Genomic DNA, 18,840 nt, shown 5'->3' with positions numbered 1-18,840 from the left:
TACACTCCACAAATGAGGGAAATCATTTGGTATTTGTCTTTCTCCGCCTGGCTTATTTCACTAAGCATAATACCCTCTATCTCCATCCATGTTGTTGCAAATGGTAGGATTTGTTTTCTTTTTATGGCTGAATAATATTCCATTGTGTATATGCACCACAAGATCTTACTATGTTTAATCTCAAAGGACTATAACAAAAAATATTCCAAAGCATTCCTTTTCTAAAGAAGGGTCTCCATTTAGGGATGGATTCAGTGGAAGACTTTATTAAATGAAAACTATGATGTAGTAGCTTATAAACATGCAAGAAAACTCCACCACTTAAGATAGTCTGAGAAATACCCCATATTAATAAACAGTGCATTTTTCGTAGTATCTTACCAAATATAAACCCCTTTTCCTGAGAAAAATAACACCAAAATACCAATTTTAAATAGAGTCCAACATATCATTGTGAAGAGAAGATGTCAACAAATTGAGGGTGACTTTAATTTTCACCTATCTTTTAGGTCATATACTGCCCACAGCCTGCACATGAAATGCCATCATTGAAGTCAGGCATAGTGAAGAGGAGGTATTGTGAACAGGTGTTGCAAAACATAAAGCTGGTAATTAAGAGCATTCTCAAATATAAAAATCTACTCTGGAACAAGATAAAACATTCAGAACCTATTCAAAGTAAAGCAGCTAGACCTTTACATACTCCCACAGGGGTTATAATACATGACAATGAATCATGACAAATCCCACCTCATGGAGGGGCAAAATGGTTCACCAAGACAGCACACGTGGCCCCTCCAAAGACAGTGTAAAGGACGCACTCAGGTTTTGATCCAGCAAAGCCTTCTACCTTTTAACAGGGTCTACGCTAAAGGGCCTTTCTACCCTCATAGACCTATGTAAGAAGCCTAGTATACTAGTTAGTACAACACTTCTAGATTTTGCTAAAGAAAACACCCAGCAGATTATAGGTAACACAAGAAAAATTAACTGTATGTTTGCTGTACTTCCAATACAATTTGGCCTTGACTTTCTTACAAATCATGAAGTTCCACAGTTCTAGAGAACTCCAAAGGAATGAAGAAAAAGACCTAAAATTAATTTTTCTTGAGTTAAATTTCATTATTTTATGAAGTCTCATTACTGAAAAAGCATCTATAAACTTCCTATATAGGGTTTGATACCACAAACAGACTGAATTTTCAAAATTGGTTTTGATATTTTTAATAAAATTATACCAACATCTACAGATTCCAAGCAAAATTATTATTTTAAGCTTTGTAGAACAGGAAGATGTTCCAAGCAAAATTATTATTTTAAGCTGTGTAGAACTGGAAGATGAATTGAAAAGAAATACAGCAACACAGGCTTTTCCACGTAAGCACTAACTGATAACTAGTAAATCATCATAAAGAAACTGGTGTTACCTCAAACCACAACTTATAGGAATTCAAAAAAAAATCTTAATGTGCAAACAAAACAAAATCTTATTCCCCTTTGAGACAGTGTAGCACAGAGAAGACAAGTAGTGACACTGTGGCATTTTACTACACTGATGGACAGTGACTAGTGACTGCAGTGGGGTATGGGAGGGGGACTTGATAATATGGGTCAATGTAGTAACCACATTGTTTTTCATGTGAAACCTTCATAAGAGTTTGTATCAATGATACCTTAATAAAAATATAATAAAATTATTAGAAGAAATATGAAAAAATATGTATTATTCCCCTGTGGCAAATACTTTTTCCTAAGACTGCCTCAGAAACAGTGTACATGCACAAATTTGTACTTCACTAGCTTTCTTTCCAGTGTCCCTGGTATTTATGCCTGACTCAGATTTGCTGAAGGTAGACAAAATATACAATGTAAGCTATGTAACAATGCCTCTAATTTCTAGCAAAAGACCTCTATATAAAACTGTTTAATATCATAGAGCATTCATGCAGTCTCCCATTTCGGGTAAAATACTTCTATATATCCTTTGCCTTCAGGGGCAGTCTCAGGCCACCTGTAAATTTACTCAGATCCCACAAGATTCACCCTGAAGAAAAATGTATCAGGTACTTGCCCTATGGAGCCCGAGTTACATAAGACTACAAAATATCAACACAATTAGGTGGGTGGAAAGATGTTACAAGTATGCATGTACGTATGCTTGAATCTCTTTCTGCATAAAATCTCATACTAATTCTTATACAGCTAAACTAGCTTCTATGGATTTAAAAGTCCATTACTGGTGGGGAAAAATAACCAGTATATCTCAGTGTCACCTTCAGACACTGCACTTATTCTAACCATGCCACCATTGTCTAAAACATTTCTGGAATTCTTCATTTATGCCTACGTTCAGAGCCAACCTATACACTATATAAGAAAAATCAATTCTGCTAAATTTTTTTATTACCCGAGATGGAATTATCTAGCTATCACCCACCAAATTCCTCAGGCTTAACTTTGGGGTAATTACGAAAATCAAAACTTAGGTTATAAGTTTGCTTACACCAGAAGTACCTTACAAGAAGAAGACATAGGCTCTCTGAAGTCAATGCCAAATGTAGAGTTCCAAAAACATTTTCAGCTAGGGCACCATCGGTGTATGATCTTCTACTTCTAGGGTTACTATTTTAAAAATACTTGTATCTGCTCATTTGTGGTTTTCAGGTTTTCTTAGCATATTTATTAGTATATTAGTTCAATGCTTCATTCAAGTTATTAAATCTGTCATATGTTTCATTAACAAGTTCTTCATATGTTATAAATTCATTTACCTTAACAAGGCATTCAAATGAATACCTAACTAGACTTCCTTCCAAATCCTAAGTACAGTTGACCCTTGAACAACACAGGGGTTAGGACTGCTGACACCCAGAGTGTAGTTGAAAATCCACGTATAACTTTCGACTCCCAAAAAACTCAACTACTAATAGTCCACTGTGGCCCAGAAGCCTTACCAGTAACAAACAGTAGATAAACACACTATTTTCTATTTTATATGTATTATATACTGTATTCTTACGAGAAAAGAAATGTTTCTTTCAAGTTGTCACAAAGCTCAAAAAAATTTTCTACTGTATGTATTGAAAAAGATCTACATCTAAGTGGACCTGAGCAGTTCAAACCCATGTCATTCAAGGGTCAACTGTGTATCATTTCTTTCTCCTGTGTGTCTTCAAAGTTGCATATATTGTAACTACAAAATGAAACAATAAAACTTAGTCACAGCAGTGAATTGTATAGCATGTGAATTACATCTCAATAAAGCTGTTTAAAAAAACTGAAATCACAGATACCCAAAATACCCAGTTAAGAGTCACCAAAAAGCATAAATTATTCAAAATGAGGAGAAAAAGTAGCTCACATGCATCCACACATAGGTTAGTATAAGTATAAAGGGCTCCATCACAAGCACACTAAACTAAAGGCACTTGAAAATTCCACCAATGGTTAAGTATTAAGGAATATATACTCATACATATATGTATACTGAATTTCATATATAATACCTCACTCTCACCCATTAGATCTGTGTGATTTTCTGAATAATGGGAAAGACTTTATATACTCTCACCAATGGTATCACCACTTTATTACTTAAAGGCAAAAAATCTTTGAAATAGTCTAACTATGGAGAAACATTTTGCTTTAAACAAATTTAACCATCCTTGTCCAGATAAGGCTCAATCCAGTTGCAGTATTTTTGATTGCACAATGCATCCCTTACTTACATACTATAATATTTTGCACACTATACACACAAACAAAAAAACAGAAGAAGGATATAAATCAAATTTCTAATATATTTTCCTCACATATTAGAGGATTATTTTTGTACACTGTTGGGGAGTTTACATCAACCCTGGAAATGACTACTCCAATGAGTTCAAAAAACTGCAATAACAGATGCCATAGCCCTCCATATAATAACTAAAATCTGATAAAAACTGAAAAGCATTTGTTTGTAAATGAATGAATATCCATCCATTCATTCAATAAGTATCTGTTGAGTGTTCTCCACACCAGGCACCACTATAGGTGGTGGAAATTCCGAAATTAATGAGACAGGAAAAGGCTGGCGTTTTTATGGAGCTTGGTATCTTGGTGGAGACTGGGGAGACAAATAAACTAACCTATAAACAAAAAATAAACACATTCTTCAAGTGGTGATAAATGCTATGAAGAAAAACAAGTAGTGTAAAAGGGCAGAGAAACATACCGTAGGGGGAGGAAAATTCTCAGGAAGTTCTCTTTGAAAGGGTGGCATGTGAGAGGAGACCTGAGTGAAATAAGGCAAGAAGCCATGCAAAAATTTGGGAGAAAAGCATTCCAGGCAGAAGAAAACACCTGCAAAGGCCTGAGGTAGTCACAAGTGTGGCATAATCAGTGAACAGCCAGGTCAGTACAATGGGAGCAGAGTGAGCAGTGGCAGGAAGTGGTGGTGGGGAGCTGGGTAGGGATCCCAGGAGTCTTACATATCCTTTCCAATCCCAGTAAGGAGTTTGGATTTCACTGCAGGTGGGCTAATTAAGTCCCTGGGAGGTTTTGAGACAGGGTGATTTCTCCGTTGGGCACAGTGTAGTGGGCAGGAAAGAGGCAAGGTGGAAGCACTAGGCCAGGTGGGAGATACTGCAGTAGAGTATTGCAGGTAAAGGTTGATGGTGACTTGGGCCAGGTAATGGCAACAGGAGAAAATGGATGGTAATCAGGAGGCAGATCTAACAGGACTCGCCCAGTAGATGAGGGATATAAAAGGAGAAGACCCTGAAAGATCCTGGATAAAAAATATGGTGAATGTGGATGTTGAGGAAATACATAAACACAAACCACAAATTGAATGCCACTTATTTTAACTTGGCCTTTGTTTTTCAATGTATTTTTCCAACTACTGTATTTTTATCAGTATTCAATACTTCCTGGGAAATTTCTCCATCTTCACCCTCTTTATTTTTACTTCTGACACCTTTTCAAATTTAAAATTTGGAATGTATTAAACCCTGTGATTTTAAATAATAAAATTCTCAGGTTACACAATTATACCACCACTTCTCTGAAACTTACAGACTGTAGACTGAAACTATGGATACAAGGATGAAAGTTAGACTAGACCTAAGGAAACCACTACAGGTGGCTTCCTGGTCCAGTGGTGTCTAGGGGATGTTCAGTGCCTCATCCTTCAACCTTCTCTTCCCTTAACAAATTTCTCTCTCCAGTCAGAATCTAACTGATATTAATCTGTTTTAAAAGAAACGAAAGACTAAAATGTTTTTTTTTTTTTTAATGAAGCTAACTGGGAAGTTACTAGAATCAACCAATGCGAAGTTAAAGGTATAGCTTTAGCTTCTTGGTCCTTTTTGACATCCATGAAATAATACAATATAGAGGGGTTGAATATCATACAGTGTGAAATATTACTAAAAACTGAAATATTACCAAAAACTTTTAAAATCTAATCTTGACTTCAACTAGACACCAGAAAAGAGAAGCTCAAAGTAACTGAGGAACTTTTCTATCACACAGAAAATGGATGTAGATTAAATACACATACACACCCCTGACTTCTAGATTGCAGTTTAATGCCTTCTATACATAAGGCCAATCTCAGTAAAGATATTGCTCCAGAAGGTAGTTAACAACAGAAATTTTCTTAACCAGATCTCAGTCATATTTTTATTTCTTTAAAACACAACATACATCTTTTGCCCCCAGAGAACTATTGACTTACTCTATGGCATCCCACCATTCTCACCTACCCATATACAAAACATATTACATGTAAGGTAGTAGCATGAAGGATCTCTCAAGAAATTTAAAATGAATGAGATGAGACTGCCATCTGCACTCAATCTCTAAAAAAAAACCAGATGCCAACCCACCTTAAGAAGTAGCTCCCAAGACAGTTGACTAATACCTGCTTGCGATTAACCAATCTACAGAAAAAAGAATCTGTCGATCAGAAGGGCAATGGGAAACAGGAAAATAAAAAGCAGGAGGGGTAAATTTTGTCAATGTTCTTCCAAATACAGTTAGAGAAAGGAGTCCAAAGTGTGTACTGTAAACAGTTAACAAGCCACTGGAAAGGATTTCCCTATGGTGGGAGGAGGCCCTGTGCCCTCCACTTCCACCCCTAATATTCTCTGCTCAGATTACAAGCTCATAAAGCAATAAGAAACATTTAGATTATAATCTTTATAATTTAAAATCACCTGCAAAGGAGAGAATGTGCCAAGTCTGTCAATATGAGAATATGAGTATTCCATGTAATATGGTATGCAGATATATACATATTCACGTGGTATGTGTGCATGCATGCATGTGTGTGAATTCTCCCACCTGTCAGTTAACAAGCTGAATAAGCCCATGAATGACTGATCTCGTTCAAAGGTATCTTAACAAAACTAGATCTCTAAGCATACAAAGACCAAAGGCAGACCTAGACTATGATTATTCTTTTCAAGATAATGAATATTCTTCTGACAATGAACTTTGTGCTCAAGATTCAGAGCCTCTACTTCATCTGTAATAGCTACAACACACAATAGAGTGTCATGCCTATCTCAGAAACTCAAATGCCTGAACAAATGTTGTATCCCCAAATAATTAAAAGTTGTGTTATATTTTGGAAAATGAAGGCAACTAGAACACCCACTGCCTATGCCAAATGTAGTCTGAACATAAAAATGTGAAAAATTTTTTAAGTATTTTACTTTTACCAAATCAGTATATTACTGTCTAATGTTTCATGAAAATCTACAGAAAATTAGCCTTCATATAGTACGCACATATTTACTTGCTGGCTCTTAACAGATTACTCTGGACAATCTGTATTCCAGAAATACAATCTGACATTAGTAAAACATTCAGTGGTACACTCAATATTTACCTATGCTTTAGGTACATACATGTCAAACTACAAAAAAACAATGTAACAGGTATTAGTTACTACAGTATGAAAATACATCTGTTCAACCTTCCCTCCTACCGCAAAATAAATTTCAGTAAACCATACTATTTTGCCTTCTGCCTCTCCTACTACAAGATACTTGCAAACTAGCAGCTTCTTGTGGATGCTTCTACACACACAGACACACACACATGCACATAAATTTCATTAGATCTGGTTATCACTGTCCTCAATACACAAAAATGTCATGTCAATAACTGGTTGCTGTGCATGCACACAGCAAAGCTGCAAAGGCCAATGAACAAGTCCTTTATGTGAAAAAATTTCTTGCAAAGGATGTTGAAAGGGTGAAAAGTATGGCTGAACACCTGGCAGAATTTCTAAGTTTAAAAAATACTTATTTAATACTGTGTAGTTAATGTACTCTGAAGCAAAAATAATATTTTAGTCTATTAAAACCAATTCAAATATACACAATGTTTTGTTCCCAATCACCATTTTGCAGGAGAGAAAAATCTGCACTGTCACAGTTTACTTCCAGACGCACAGCTCTTAGCGTTATGTACATGTTGACAGAATAAACTTTCCTAATCCACCACAGAGTGAAATGTGTATTACAGGGAGATTAGATAGCACAGGACAGAAAACTGAATGGACTTTCTTTGTATGACTGTATTGTTTCAGTTAATTACCTTCTCTATGTCCCCAAACTATTAAAGATCTCAAAAACAGTACACATAATTGTCATTCCAGATAAATAACACATACATGAGAACATGCCAAAACATGTTTTAAAAAAAAAACAGAAAAGAAGCATGAATTTTTTGCTCAACATTAACAAAATGTGTCGCTTTGTATAATGAAATTTGTATTTAACCAAAATCAAGTGTCTGGTAAATATAAAATCTTCTACGATACCACTTTTTAGCAGTGATTTTAAATCTCTACAGAATTTTCACCAGGAAAAAAGTAAATCCTCACAACATGTCATGAGATACAATTTTAAATTGGCTAATTACTACTTGTATATGTAAACATTGATGGGGGAAAAAATACTCTCCACATATATATTTGATTAGTTAGACATCTAATTAATAGTTGATATTAAATAATAAAACTTTAATCCAAATTAACTAGTGTTAGGCCAAAATTAAGCAATGCAAGAATGGTCTATCAGAATACTAGAAAAGCAATTACCTGGGAGGAAATAAATATTGGTCTTTATTATGAATAAACAGAAAATTATGACTTTAAGGGAACAAATATTTTTTTAATTCAGCAATGATACAACAGAGTTGCCTCTAAATTACATTATCTTTCATTTGCTTTCAAGTTTAAGTCAAAGATGAGGTATTTTAATTACAAAATTTGCCAGGTAAACTTTAAAACAAGCTCATGTTTCCAATGTGCCTTGCCAGATTTGAACATGGTATTTAAAACTTAACTGGACCAGTTAGTTTGGTTCTGAGATCACAGAATAATTTTTAGTTTTAATCACTGTTTTTTTTCCACTGTTTTTTAATCACTGGTGTTTTTCTAGTTCAACAGAATGTCTAAGAAGACAAATTTTCTCAATAATGTTTTTTTTCTTTCCTTTTGAGGTATTTATAAAACCCAAAACAATTATTTCTAGGTACTTAATTCCACCCTCCAGGGCATGAAGTGTGTGTCTCTTATCACAGGGAACACCTAGAATGCTTTTAAACTCAATGATTATTAAGGAACATCAAAGTAAAACCAGAGTGTTTCACATATTACTAAGAGCCATCATCTTTTGGCTATCAAGTAACATATTTCTTGTCCCCTATAGTACCACCAAGAGTTTTTTAACCAAATAATAGATGTACTTTCTTAGTGTAATCTTTCCTCTTCTGGGACATATAAATCTGTTTTAAAAGTGAACTGCTGAGGACAACAAAAGAAAGAATAGACCAATGGGAGTACATGAAACTTTAAAACTCTGTGCTACAAAGGAAATAATCAACAGAGTGAAAAAACAACCTACTAAAGGGGAGAAAATATTTGCAAACTGTATTTCTGATAGGGGTGAGTATCCAGAGTATATAAAAACTCCTACAACTCAACAATAACAAAAACCTGAATAATCTGATTTAAAAATGGGCAAAGGACTTAAATACACATTTCTTTGTGTTTTTTACCATAATAAAAAAAATTTAAGTAAATTGCTGAGGAACCAATAGCTAAAATAATCTTGAAAAAAGAAGAACAAAGAATTCTCACATTTCTTAGCTGCAAACTCAATGTGAAGCTACAGTAACTGAGGCAGTATGGTGCTTGCACAAAAATAGACATATAGATCAATGAAACCAAATGGAGAGTCTAGAACTAAACCATTACATCTATGGCCAAATGATTTTCCACAAAAGGGCCATATCAATGGAGAAAGAATTATCTTTTCAACAAATGGTGCTGGGAACAACTGGAAATCCAGAAGAATTAAGCTGGATGCCTCCTTCATATTATACACAAAAACTAACCCAAATGGAAGAGCTCAAACTATGTGACTCTTAAAATAAAACATGGGCAAATCTTCATGACCTTGGGTTAGATATTGGTTTCTTAGCACACCAAAGCACAAGAAAACAAACAAAAAATTTAGTTAAAGCCTCTGTGCCTCAGACAACACCACCATCACAAAAGTAAAAATTGACAACCCACAAAATGGAAGAAAATACTTGCAAATCTTTTTATCTAATAAAGGACTTATATCCAGAATATACAAAGAGCTCTTAGAACTCAACAATCAAAAAACAAATAACTTAAAAAATGGTTTAAGGATTTAACAGACTTTTCAGTTATACAGAAAAGATACAAAAATCATCAATAAATAAATGAAAAGATGCTAGACATCATCAGCCATCAGGCAAATGCAAATCAAAACGACTTCACAGGAACTAAGGATGGGTAAAATTAAAAGACAAGTTTGGAGAGGATGTGGAGAAATTAGAAAACTCACACCAGTGGTGGACACTTTAAAAGGTGCAGCTGCTTTGGAAAACGACTTGGCAGTTCCTCAACAGGTTAAAGATAGATTTGCCATATGACTCAGCAATTCCACTCCAAGGTATATACCCAAAAGAAATGTCCATCATTGGATGAGTGGATAAATAAAAGGTGCTAGATCATACAAAGGACTATTAATTGTACATTTAAATGGCTGAATTGTATGGTTTATGAATTATATCTCAATATAGCTATTAAAAATAGTAAAATGCTGTAATATATATTACTATCACATAAAATATAAAATGTTCCAACTGGAAAGAAACTTACAAATTACCCAACTCACTTGTCTTATAAGATGAAACTGAGGCTCTCAAACCTAGATGAAATAGAACGCAGCCGGTCTTGAAACCCAGCCCCAGAGCTGTTCTCCAGAGTGGATAATGGTGCAACTGTTTTCTGAGGCACTGGTCAGCCAGTTGCACTGGGATATAATGACTGGATGAAGAATAAGTGCAGGATTCCTAAAGGAGTAGGTACTGCCATACATTCCTTTTTCTTTAATTACCACATAGCTCTGACCTATTTTCTAGGGGGGTTATTGGAAGGGTGGTAGCAGGAGGGGGCTGAACTTTCAGCCTTACAAGTTGCTCTTTGCTTCTCTATTTCACCTCACACAAACCATGACGAAAAGAAACAGAATTCTTATAAGGGAGGGAAGGAAAGATAACACACCTTTGCCTTGTCTGCCGGAAGGCCACCAGGTCACCGCAGGTGATTAAGACACACTCATGTTAATATAACGTACCCAGAATTTCTGCCCAATGGCCAAGAGATGGGGCAAGGCCCTACCTAGGCTGGCTAGGCAGGAGCTGTCGATGATGAATGTATGTTTCCCTGGAGGCGAGCATCCCACCTGAGAAAAGTAGTGTGAAAACAGCTCATCTCTCTCTTCCCTGAAACAAAGATAACTAGGCCTTTTAATACATTCACAGGACATCACAAAAAGCTTACCAGAGAAAGCTACAAAGCAACTATTAAAAAGTTAGCCTTGGCTTAAAAAAGCAAGGATAGGTAAAGATTATAAATAACTTTACAAGGATTTGGTAAAAAATCATTAATATATTTGCAAAGTTCATTGGAGAGCCCCCAGAGAGTGTGGTAAACTGACAAAAATTATTTAAATTAGAAGTGTAAACATAATGTATCCAGTCTTGGTTAACAAGCATTTTTCTATTCTAAAATAATGACCTTCTGGGTGAAGAGAAATAAAGGTATGATAATTTACCACTTTGTATTCAAATGTTTTGAGAATTCTTATAAAGTAATTCAATGAATGTACGATGTTAAAGTACTATTTCTCAATACAACATCAGCAAATATTTGTTATTATGATTTGAAAACGATCTGATAAATCTTTTGTTTTCCCTTTACACTGAGGCAACAGAGCAAATACATTTCTAAAAAAATGATGATAATACCAGGCTATGTCAGAGGAAAATTTTTTAAAGGGGCAAATAATAGCCTGATAAAATTCATAGGCTATATTATTTTTACAGATTCTATAACATATACACAACATCAATGAAATATCTCAATTTTTTTCTAGGTAGGTAAAAATTACAATGAATTGCTAATAAAGCCGTTCATATACATGCTTCAGTCAGTATAAGAAAAGCTATGATATCTGAAATAGTCATCAGAAATATCACTTTTGTCCTCTGAAAGATTAAAAAATGAAAATAACACTTTTTACTGCTGTCAAGTATATTCAATTTTCCCCTCAATGAAGTTTAGATGAAAACAATGTGACTGACAAGCTCCACACAGGAAAATCTTGGCAGCCCTCAACTCTGTCTATCTCCATGGCCTATTAAACAAAATTCCTTCACAAACTGTTGGTCTTTGCAATAACTCCTACAAAGCTCATTACTGCCAGAGTCGGCCTATCCCCCATGTTGTGCATTTATCCCTGGGATGCATATCAACATGTGGCACATGTCCTTGACATGCACAGAGGAGCTGCACCACAGGACAGCACCATGCACGACAATAGTGCCGACTCTTACTTCTTTATGGTTGCTGGGATGTAACCGAGAAATCTAATAACTGTGACAGTGGGGCCTTTCGGTTTTTCCTTGCATTTCTAGACAGTGAAGCTGCACAGACACTAATGAAAGGTTAAATGAATAGGAATAGTTGACAAGAGGTACAATAAAGAAGGAGCTTGGTAATCCACAGACACTGAGCAGAGATCCTTGGCTCAAGCAGAGAAAGGACAGCACATCGTCGAGTCACAATATTTAAAACAGCTTGCTATACACAGAGGCTTTTGTGTCTGGGTACACGTCTGGCTTTGGACTAAAAAAAAAAAAAAGATACTGAAAAGGAATTTCAGCATGGGGCACTTTGGCAAATGTAAGGTCATAATAAGAGAAAAATGTTTTGTGTGGGTTGTTACATCTTTGTACTAAACACAAAAAAGCAGGCACTATGAACTCATGAACCACAAGTTCCAAGACAATACTGTACATTTTGACAACTATTAAATTCTGTATCTAGAGGGCTGGTTTGATGAGATTCCCACTGGTAAGATAATGCAATCACTGACTCACTTAGCAGTGCCACATTCTGCCTTCCTTGTGGAAGAATTCCTGAAACTCATCTTAAGAGTTTTATAGTCAAGTTCTAGTCTTTAGTGAATTTGTTGCAATTATCACCAAAACTCTTAAGCCATCTTCCACTCACTGCAAAATGTCTCAGCAGTTTACTGTAAGGAAACTGAATTTATCATGCTAGCCATGAAGTACAAGGCAAACTGTTTGTAATTTCAAGCGACTGCAATGGTGAGTGAAATGCCTGCAATTAGAATTCCTAATTATTGAAATATTTTTTCAGTGCCCTTCTCACTACACCTTAAGGAAAGGTTGCTATTCCTTGGGGACCTGATTTTAAATTACAATAGCAAACTAAATCACCAAGAAAAAAAAATACTCCAGACTGTCAGGGACAAGAAAATCAAAAAGGGGAAAATTGATATTGTTAGGTACAGATTTCTTTAAAAGAAAAAAGTTATAACTCTGCTAAGGCAAAACCCTTAAAAAATGATGTATCTGTAAAGTCATTCCTATGCATATGCATGAGTTAGAATATAGGTTCACAATAAATGGTAAAAGCTTACTGAGAACATGTTTCAAAACAAGGGAGCCCCTTTGAACAGCCAAATTAAATTATAGCTGAACTCTTGAGTGTACTGAGGGTTCTAATAAGTAACAAATAAAGACTTTTACTGGCTAGCAACATAATGCAAGCTACTGTGCAAGAGATGAAAAAAAAAAGACAAATCTGGGCAGTTTATCTCACTGGATTATACTATTTACTTAAATGGTAAATAAGTTTGTCCAAAGTAATGCTACTAAAAACGAGTATATAAATATTAAAGCGCAATTATTATCAATGACTCTTTAATGTAAACATATCAAAAATTTTAGTGGAAAGATCGATAAATGTGAAATTAAACAAATATTGAATTTAATACCACTTTAAGTTCTATTTCTTTACATTTAACTTATTGATTCCTAATTTATCAGCTTTATAAATGCTTTAGAATTTATGCTTATAACATAAACCATTTATTTTAAAGGCATTTTCTCTCCAGAGCATGGCACTTGTATGAAGAACTATTTCAAAAATATTATTTACAGAGAGAACGTTATCCTCAGTGAACTGAAGGAAGGTATCCTACCTCCTCAGTGATCTGGTAGGAAGTTACTTTTAACAGAACCTGGGAGACTGACCTCCTGACAGAAGAACTCTTTAGTTGATCTCCTTCAGTTGATAAAAGGGCTAATAGTAATATGCAAACCAAATCAGACTTAAAATGTATTCGGGTACATTTTGCTTGATCTTCAAATCACCTAAAAAGTAGAACCCTAGAAATCTTAGCTATTTGACTGTTCAGAAAGTTCTGTAGTTTCTGTCTCAGCTTAAAAAAAACAAACAATAGCACCTCCAAGCCTAAACACTAAACCAGTATTATCTACTCTTTTTCTGCAACACTGTGATTGCCAGTGACTTTTTTTTAACCTTAAGTATATCTAGTAAAATCATGAGGCTCCCTCTAGCTCTTCAGAGAGGAGTTTACTAACCAATGCTCCTATATAACTCCCATCCAACAGGAAAGATTTGAGGAGGCTGCCTCCCCTTCCACAAGAAATGTTTTCAACTGTTTCTTATAAGGATATACATGGTAAATGAGACCATCTACAGAAGAATTCAGAAAGCACTGCTCTTTAAGTCCACAAGAATCTATTCATTGCTTTCAACGTAAGCATATACAAAATTACGAGTGAAACTTTAACCTGTTTAGATTTATCTATCTCGCTAAAATTAATTTGAATCTCAAAAACAGCATGCATGATTATCTTTAAAAATTCACACTTGTGATCTGGTCTCAGTTCTAAAAACCTACATTTAAATGCAGAATGCTAATACTTTTTACTGTATTAACAGTTGTGTCTGTGTTTATGGCAAACAAAAATGCTGATGGTAATTTGCAGAAAACATTTCCATGTACCATAATATTTAGACACCACACTGGCAATAACTTCTTAAATTGTTTAATCTTTTCTGCTGTTCAATATTGGATATTTGGGGATTGTAGTTACTTGTAGGACAATAAGTAATAAGGTTGCCATTGATATTTAACCTATCTACAAAAGCCATAAAAGCCACAGAGCAAACTGAAATTTCATTTCAAACAAATGAATATGAAAAATGCTTACACTCCTCTTACTCACAAAGGCCATCTTTTAAACACATAAGAAATATTTTAAATGGTGCTGACCCTAACTACAAAATTAAAGGGAACCACTGACTTCAAGTCATCACCTATTTTGGACTCCCTTAAAATAAAAAATATTCTCAGCAACAACAAAAAGAATAGCTCCCTCCACCCCCAACTCCCGCCCCTTTTTGAGCCAGTGTCCAATTTCTTCTTTTCTGAACAGCTGTATTATCCAACTTAAGTTGCTCTGTTAATTTCAGTCCCACAAGGACTAACTTGGAAGGCAAAAAAATACAAGAAAAGATCAATTTGCTGGGAAAGATCAAATGAGAAAACTGTGGGGACAGCACCAGGTCAGCGTGTGGAGAACTAAGCAGACCTGTTCTTCATTAACTGCAGCTCTCTGGGGATGTCACACACTACCTGTCCATGGGCTTTATTGAACCGCCTAACCCGCCTCTCTGTTCCATTCTTCTGGGCCCAAGTGAATCATATCCTGCTGCTGACAAGTTAGCAGGGGACTGCGGCTGCAACATGAAAGTACTTTTCTTTCTTGTCTAAATCAGGCAGATTTCTGAAAAGACGACACAGCATTGACTCGTGACATGGCAAGATGAAACGAGAGGTCTGGGCTGGTCTTGGAGCTGTGCAGATAAAAGTAATCAAATGACACTCCTGGAATGCAAATTGGCATTCTTGACTGCAGCAATTGCACAACCATGAAACATCCCTGACAGCAAGCAAGATTAGGACAAAATGTTATGTAAAGCACTGAACTCAAAAACTCTCACTTGAAAATTCAAACTGTAACACTTACATTTTAATATAGCAACAGTCAGCTCTGCTTTTGTCTACTTCTTTTTGTAATCATATATTCCTGCCTGACAGATCTCTCACATTTCAGGTAGAAGAAAAAAAGTTGGGTATTGGGAATGTACAACTGTTATTAATATTTTCTTAATATTTTTTTTAAATCACATGAAGTTGGTTCTTTTTTAAAGTTTTATATGCAAACAACACAGAGCTTAAAAGAGGGGAAATAAAGATAACTTCAGACTTCTCCCACCAGAAACTCAAGAGTTCACATTCAGGTTCAGTATTATTTCCCCCAGGTGAAGATACTCCTGTACTTTGGTAAAATGATTAGCAATCTGGATTTTAAATACTCTGCTCTTTGGGAACAGAAAAAGTGGCTACGACTAAGAACTTAAGGCTGAGCAGTTTAAAATAAAGTTATAAATGTAACAGAAAACACAGATACCCTATAAGATTCACAAGGGATTTTTTTATATTCCAAAGGGTAAAGGAAGCTCCTTTAACTGTACAAGGTCTCACTACTCCAGTACTTCAGATCAGACTCACTAAATAGTGCCAGAAATAAATTTCCCCGCTTAAAGCATATATGTGTGTGCACAGTAACATTGCAAACTGCAGAAAACAAAGCAGTGGATGACAAATGCAATTAGCCACTGTTCAAAGTGGTTAGTATTTAGGAATAGATGTGTAGACAAACAGAATATAGGCTATGGGAAAAGGAAGGAAAAATACCTTCAACCGGCTTTTACAGTGTTCTTATATAAAATGCTGCTATAAAATTCTCAAGCGCTGAACAGATACATTTAATATTTTGTTTTGATGCCTCCACTTAACAGATTCTAACCATTGTAACTGTCCACGAGTACATAAGAAATAATAAAACGGACCACTTTCTGCCACTTTAAACCTGGGTACACAGGATTATTTTTATGATGTCTTTTGTACATCAGTTTTACAACAGCTTGACTCTAGGGTAAATGGGAACCACCATAAATCGCACGCTGCTTTCAAAACCACTTTAATTTGTCAGCGTTACTGTAACAACAGTCTTGCGCGCATGTTACTTTGCGTGTGTGTGTGTGTGTGTTTGACAATTGTATTTCCTACACTTCGGTTGTGACTTTGATCACTGAAACAAGAGATGTCACATTAGGGGATAGGAAAGAAAAAAAGAAAGCTAACCCGCTATCTTCCTTCTTATGTATTCTATCTACATGCGGATCACAGTAAATCAGGTCCCCGAGTAGGGGTAACAATACCAGGACTGGGTGGAAGCAAACTATAAGGGAGTGGTCCAACCCCATTTTTAACAAATCACTTCCCTGAAAGGGGACAGAGCGCTCATCCCCAGGCGAACTAATTGCTCGCTGCCTCGCTGCAGAGAAGCCGCTCCGAGTAGAGGGTCTGTGCTGGAATCTCGCTTCTCAAAGCCTTCCCATCGCCTCCACCACTTGCACTTGGCACTTACAAAAAAAAAAAAAAATCTGAGCCTCACAGGGGATTTCAGCTAGTTTGTTGGTGTTTATGCTGCCCCCTCCCCGGGTCCCGAATGCCACTCTCCCATCACTGTGGAAGTAAAGCAAATCGGCTCCTTTAGAATTGTACCTCAAAATCTCCCTCCCTCCGACCCCCACCCTCTCTCTCGGGTTTATTTTCCTGTCCTGCGTTTTTCTCATTCTTCATAAAACCTCCAGGAGCACTTCCCACATTTTCTTCATTTACAAAGGGAGGTTTCCCGAGCGCGAGGCAGAGGGGAGGGAGAGGCAAAGGTGCCGGGGCCGGGTGGCGGTGCCCTCCCGGCGCGGCGCAGCAGCGCGCCCAGGCGCCCACGCCCAGCCGCCGGTCCCTCACTCGCCGCGAAGTTTTCAAAGTTGCCGTTGTCCAAACCGCTTTCCTCTCCTCCCCGAGCTCCTTCGGGCGCTCCATTCATCCTCTCCTTGCTCCCACTCCGTCCCCCCCACCGCCGGTCCCAATTCACGGGCGCCTCCCGCGCCCCTGCCGCTCACCTTCCCTCGCCCGCCGCGAGAGAGGCCGGCCGGCACGAGCCCCCCTCGCACACACCCCTTCCACCTGGAGCCCTCCTCGGAAACTTAGGCCAAGTTTAGGGGCGATTTCGGGAGCACAACAGGGGCCAGAGGGGACTGAGGTTCTCCTCTCCTGCCCGCCCTCCTCACCGTCCCCCCCCCACGCCACTGGATTTGAGGAAAACACGGCCCCCAGGCGGCTCCGGAGGCGTGCGGGTGAGGGGCGCGTTTCTTACTAAGTCTAGAATAAAAAGGAAAGGAGGGTGGAAACTTCTTACCATCTCGGCATGCTGGTTGTCAAGTGCAGCCCCCGCCTCTTGGTCTCCTCTTAGCGGCCGCGCCTGGACCAGCCCCTCGGCCGCCTCCGGCTCCTTCTGCCTCGGCCTTTCTTTCCTTCCCCCTCCCGGTTTCCTCCGGGACGCCGCACTCGCCGCCTCCGCCTCTCTCCGCCCGCCCGCCCGCGCGCGCCCTCGCCGCGGCCCCTCGGCGCTCAGGTGACTGATTTACACACGCGCCCGGGGTCGCCCTCTCCTCTCCCAGTCAGAGCCCGTAGAGCTCCGCCGTCTCCTCAGGACCAAAAAGGAAAAGGGAACGGGCTGGCCCGGAGGGGGCTGTTTCGGGAGGGCGGGGGTGGGGGCACCAGCGGGCGAGGTGACCTAGGGCTGACTTGCAATCCCCACAAGTTTATCCTCTCTGCAAAGCCGTCATGACTACAATGTTGCTTCCCTTTTGCAAAAAAAGTAGGTTTGTTGTTTATCCCCAGATTTCTAGGGGTTCGTGGACGAGCATGTGTATTACTCGCTCACCGCCCCCCACCCCACCCCACCAACCCTCCTCGCTCGTGCCGTGTTACTTTTTTCCCTCCCTTGGACTTTCTGTATTAGAAAAACAACTTTGGCGCCCCCCGGGGGGTGCGGGCGTGAAGGTGGCCGCTAGCGCCCAGCTGTCAAAAAAAGGAGAGGCAGTGGAGGGGAGGCTGTGAAACGCCGAGGAAAGAGCGCGAACTTTATTCCGACTGCAGCAAACCGTGGCGTCGCTTTCCTTTTCGGGCAGTCGCTGGGCGCCGTCCCCTTTGACCAGTTCCTCCTCCCGAGCCGCCGCCGCCACCCCTCCTCTCCCCTTCCCCTTTTCATCCCCCTGCCTGCCCGCTGCCGCTGCCCCGGCGCCCCTCGCCCGGATCAGCCCGGGTCCTCCGCGCGCCGCTGCAGAGTGGGCGAGGAAGCAAAGGAAAACCCAGGGGACAGAAACTCGGGTCGAGAACGTGCAGAGCGAAGAGGCAGAAAGTTGCGTACAGCTGGGGGAAAACTTTCTGGCGGCGGCGTTTTGTGCCGGCCTAGACGCCGGTTTGC

At 38.4% G+C, this 18,840-nt stretch overlaps 1 protein-coding gene across 11 annotated transcripts in view; it reads right to left on the bottom strand.

The window, feature by feature from the left end:
* BNC2 (basonuclin zinc finger protein 2) overlaps positions 1–18,482 on the bottom strand; it is a 429,408-nt gene extending 410,926 nt beyond the window's left edge. For all 11 annotated transcript variants that reach the window (XM_073228467.1, XM_073228463.1, XM_073228464.1 and 8 more), the window contains exon 1: positions 17,770–18,482. Coding sequence is in view for 10 of the 11 variants with exons in the window: in XM_073228463.1 (XP_073084564.1) it covers positions 17,770–17,772 (3 nt within the window). In the remaining variant the exon portion in view is untranslated. The remainder of the gene's footprint in view (positions 1–17,769) is intronic.
* Positions 18,483–18,840: the final 358 nt, after the last annotated feature.

Source organism: Manis javanica, chromosome 2, assembly GCF_040802235.1.
Source record: "Manis javanica isolate MJ-LG chromosome 2, MJ_LKY, whole genome shotgun sequence".
NCBI classification, from domain to species: Eukaryota; Metazoa; Chordata; class Mammalia; order Pholidota; family Manidae; genus Manis; species Manis javanica.
This window is presented reverse-complemented; position numbering and strand designations above follow the sequence as displayed.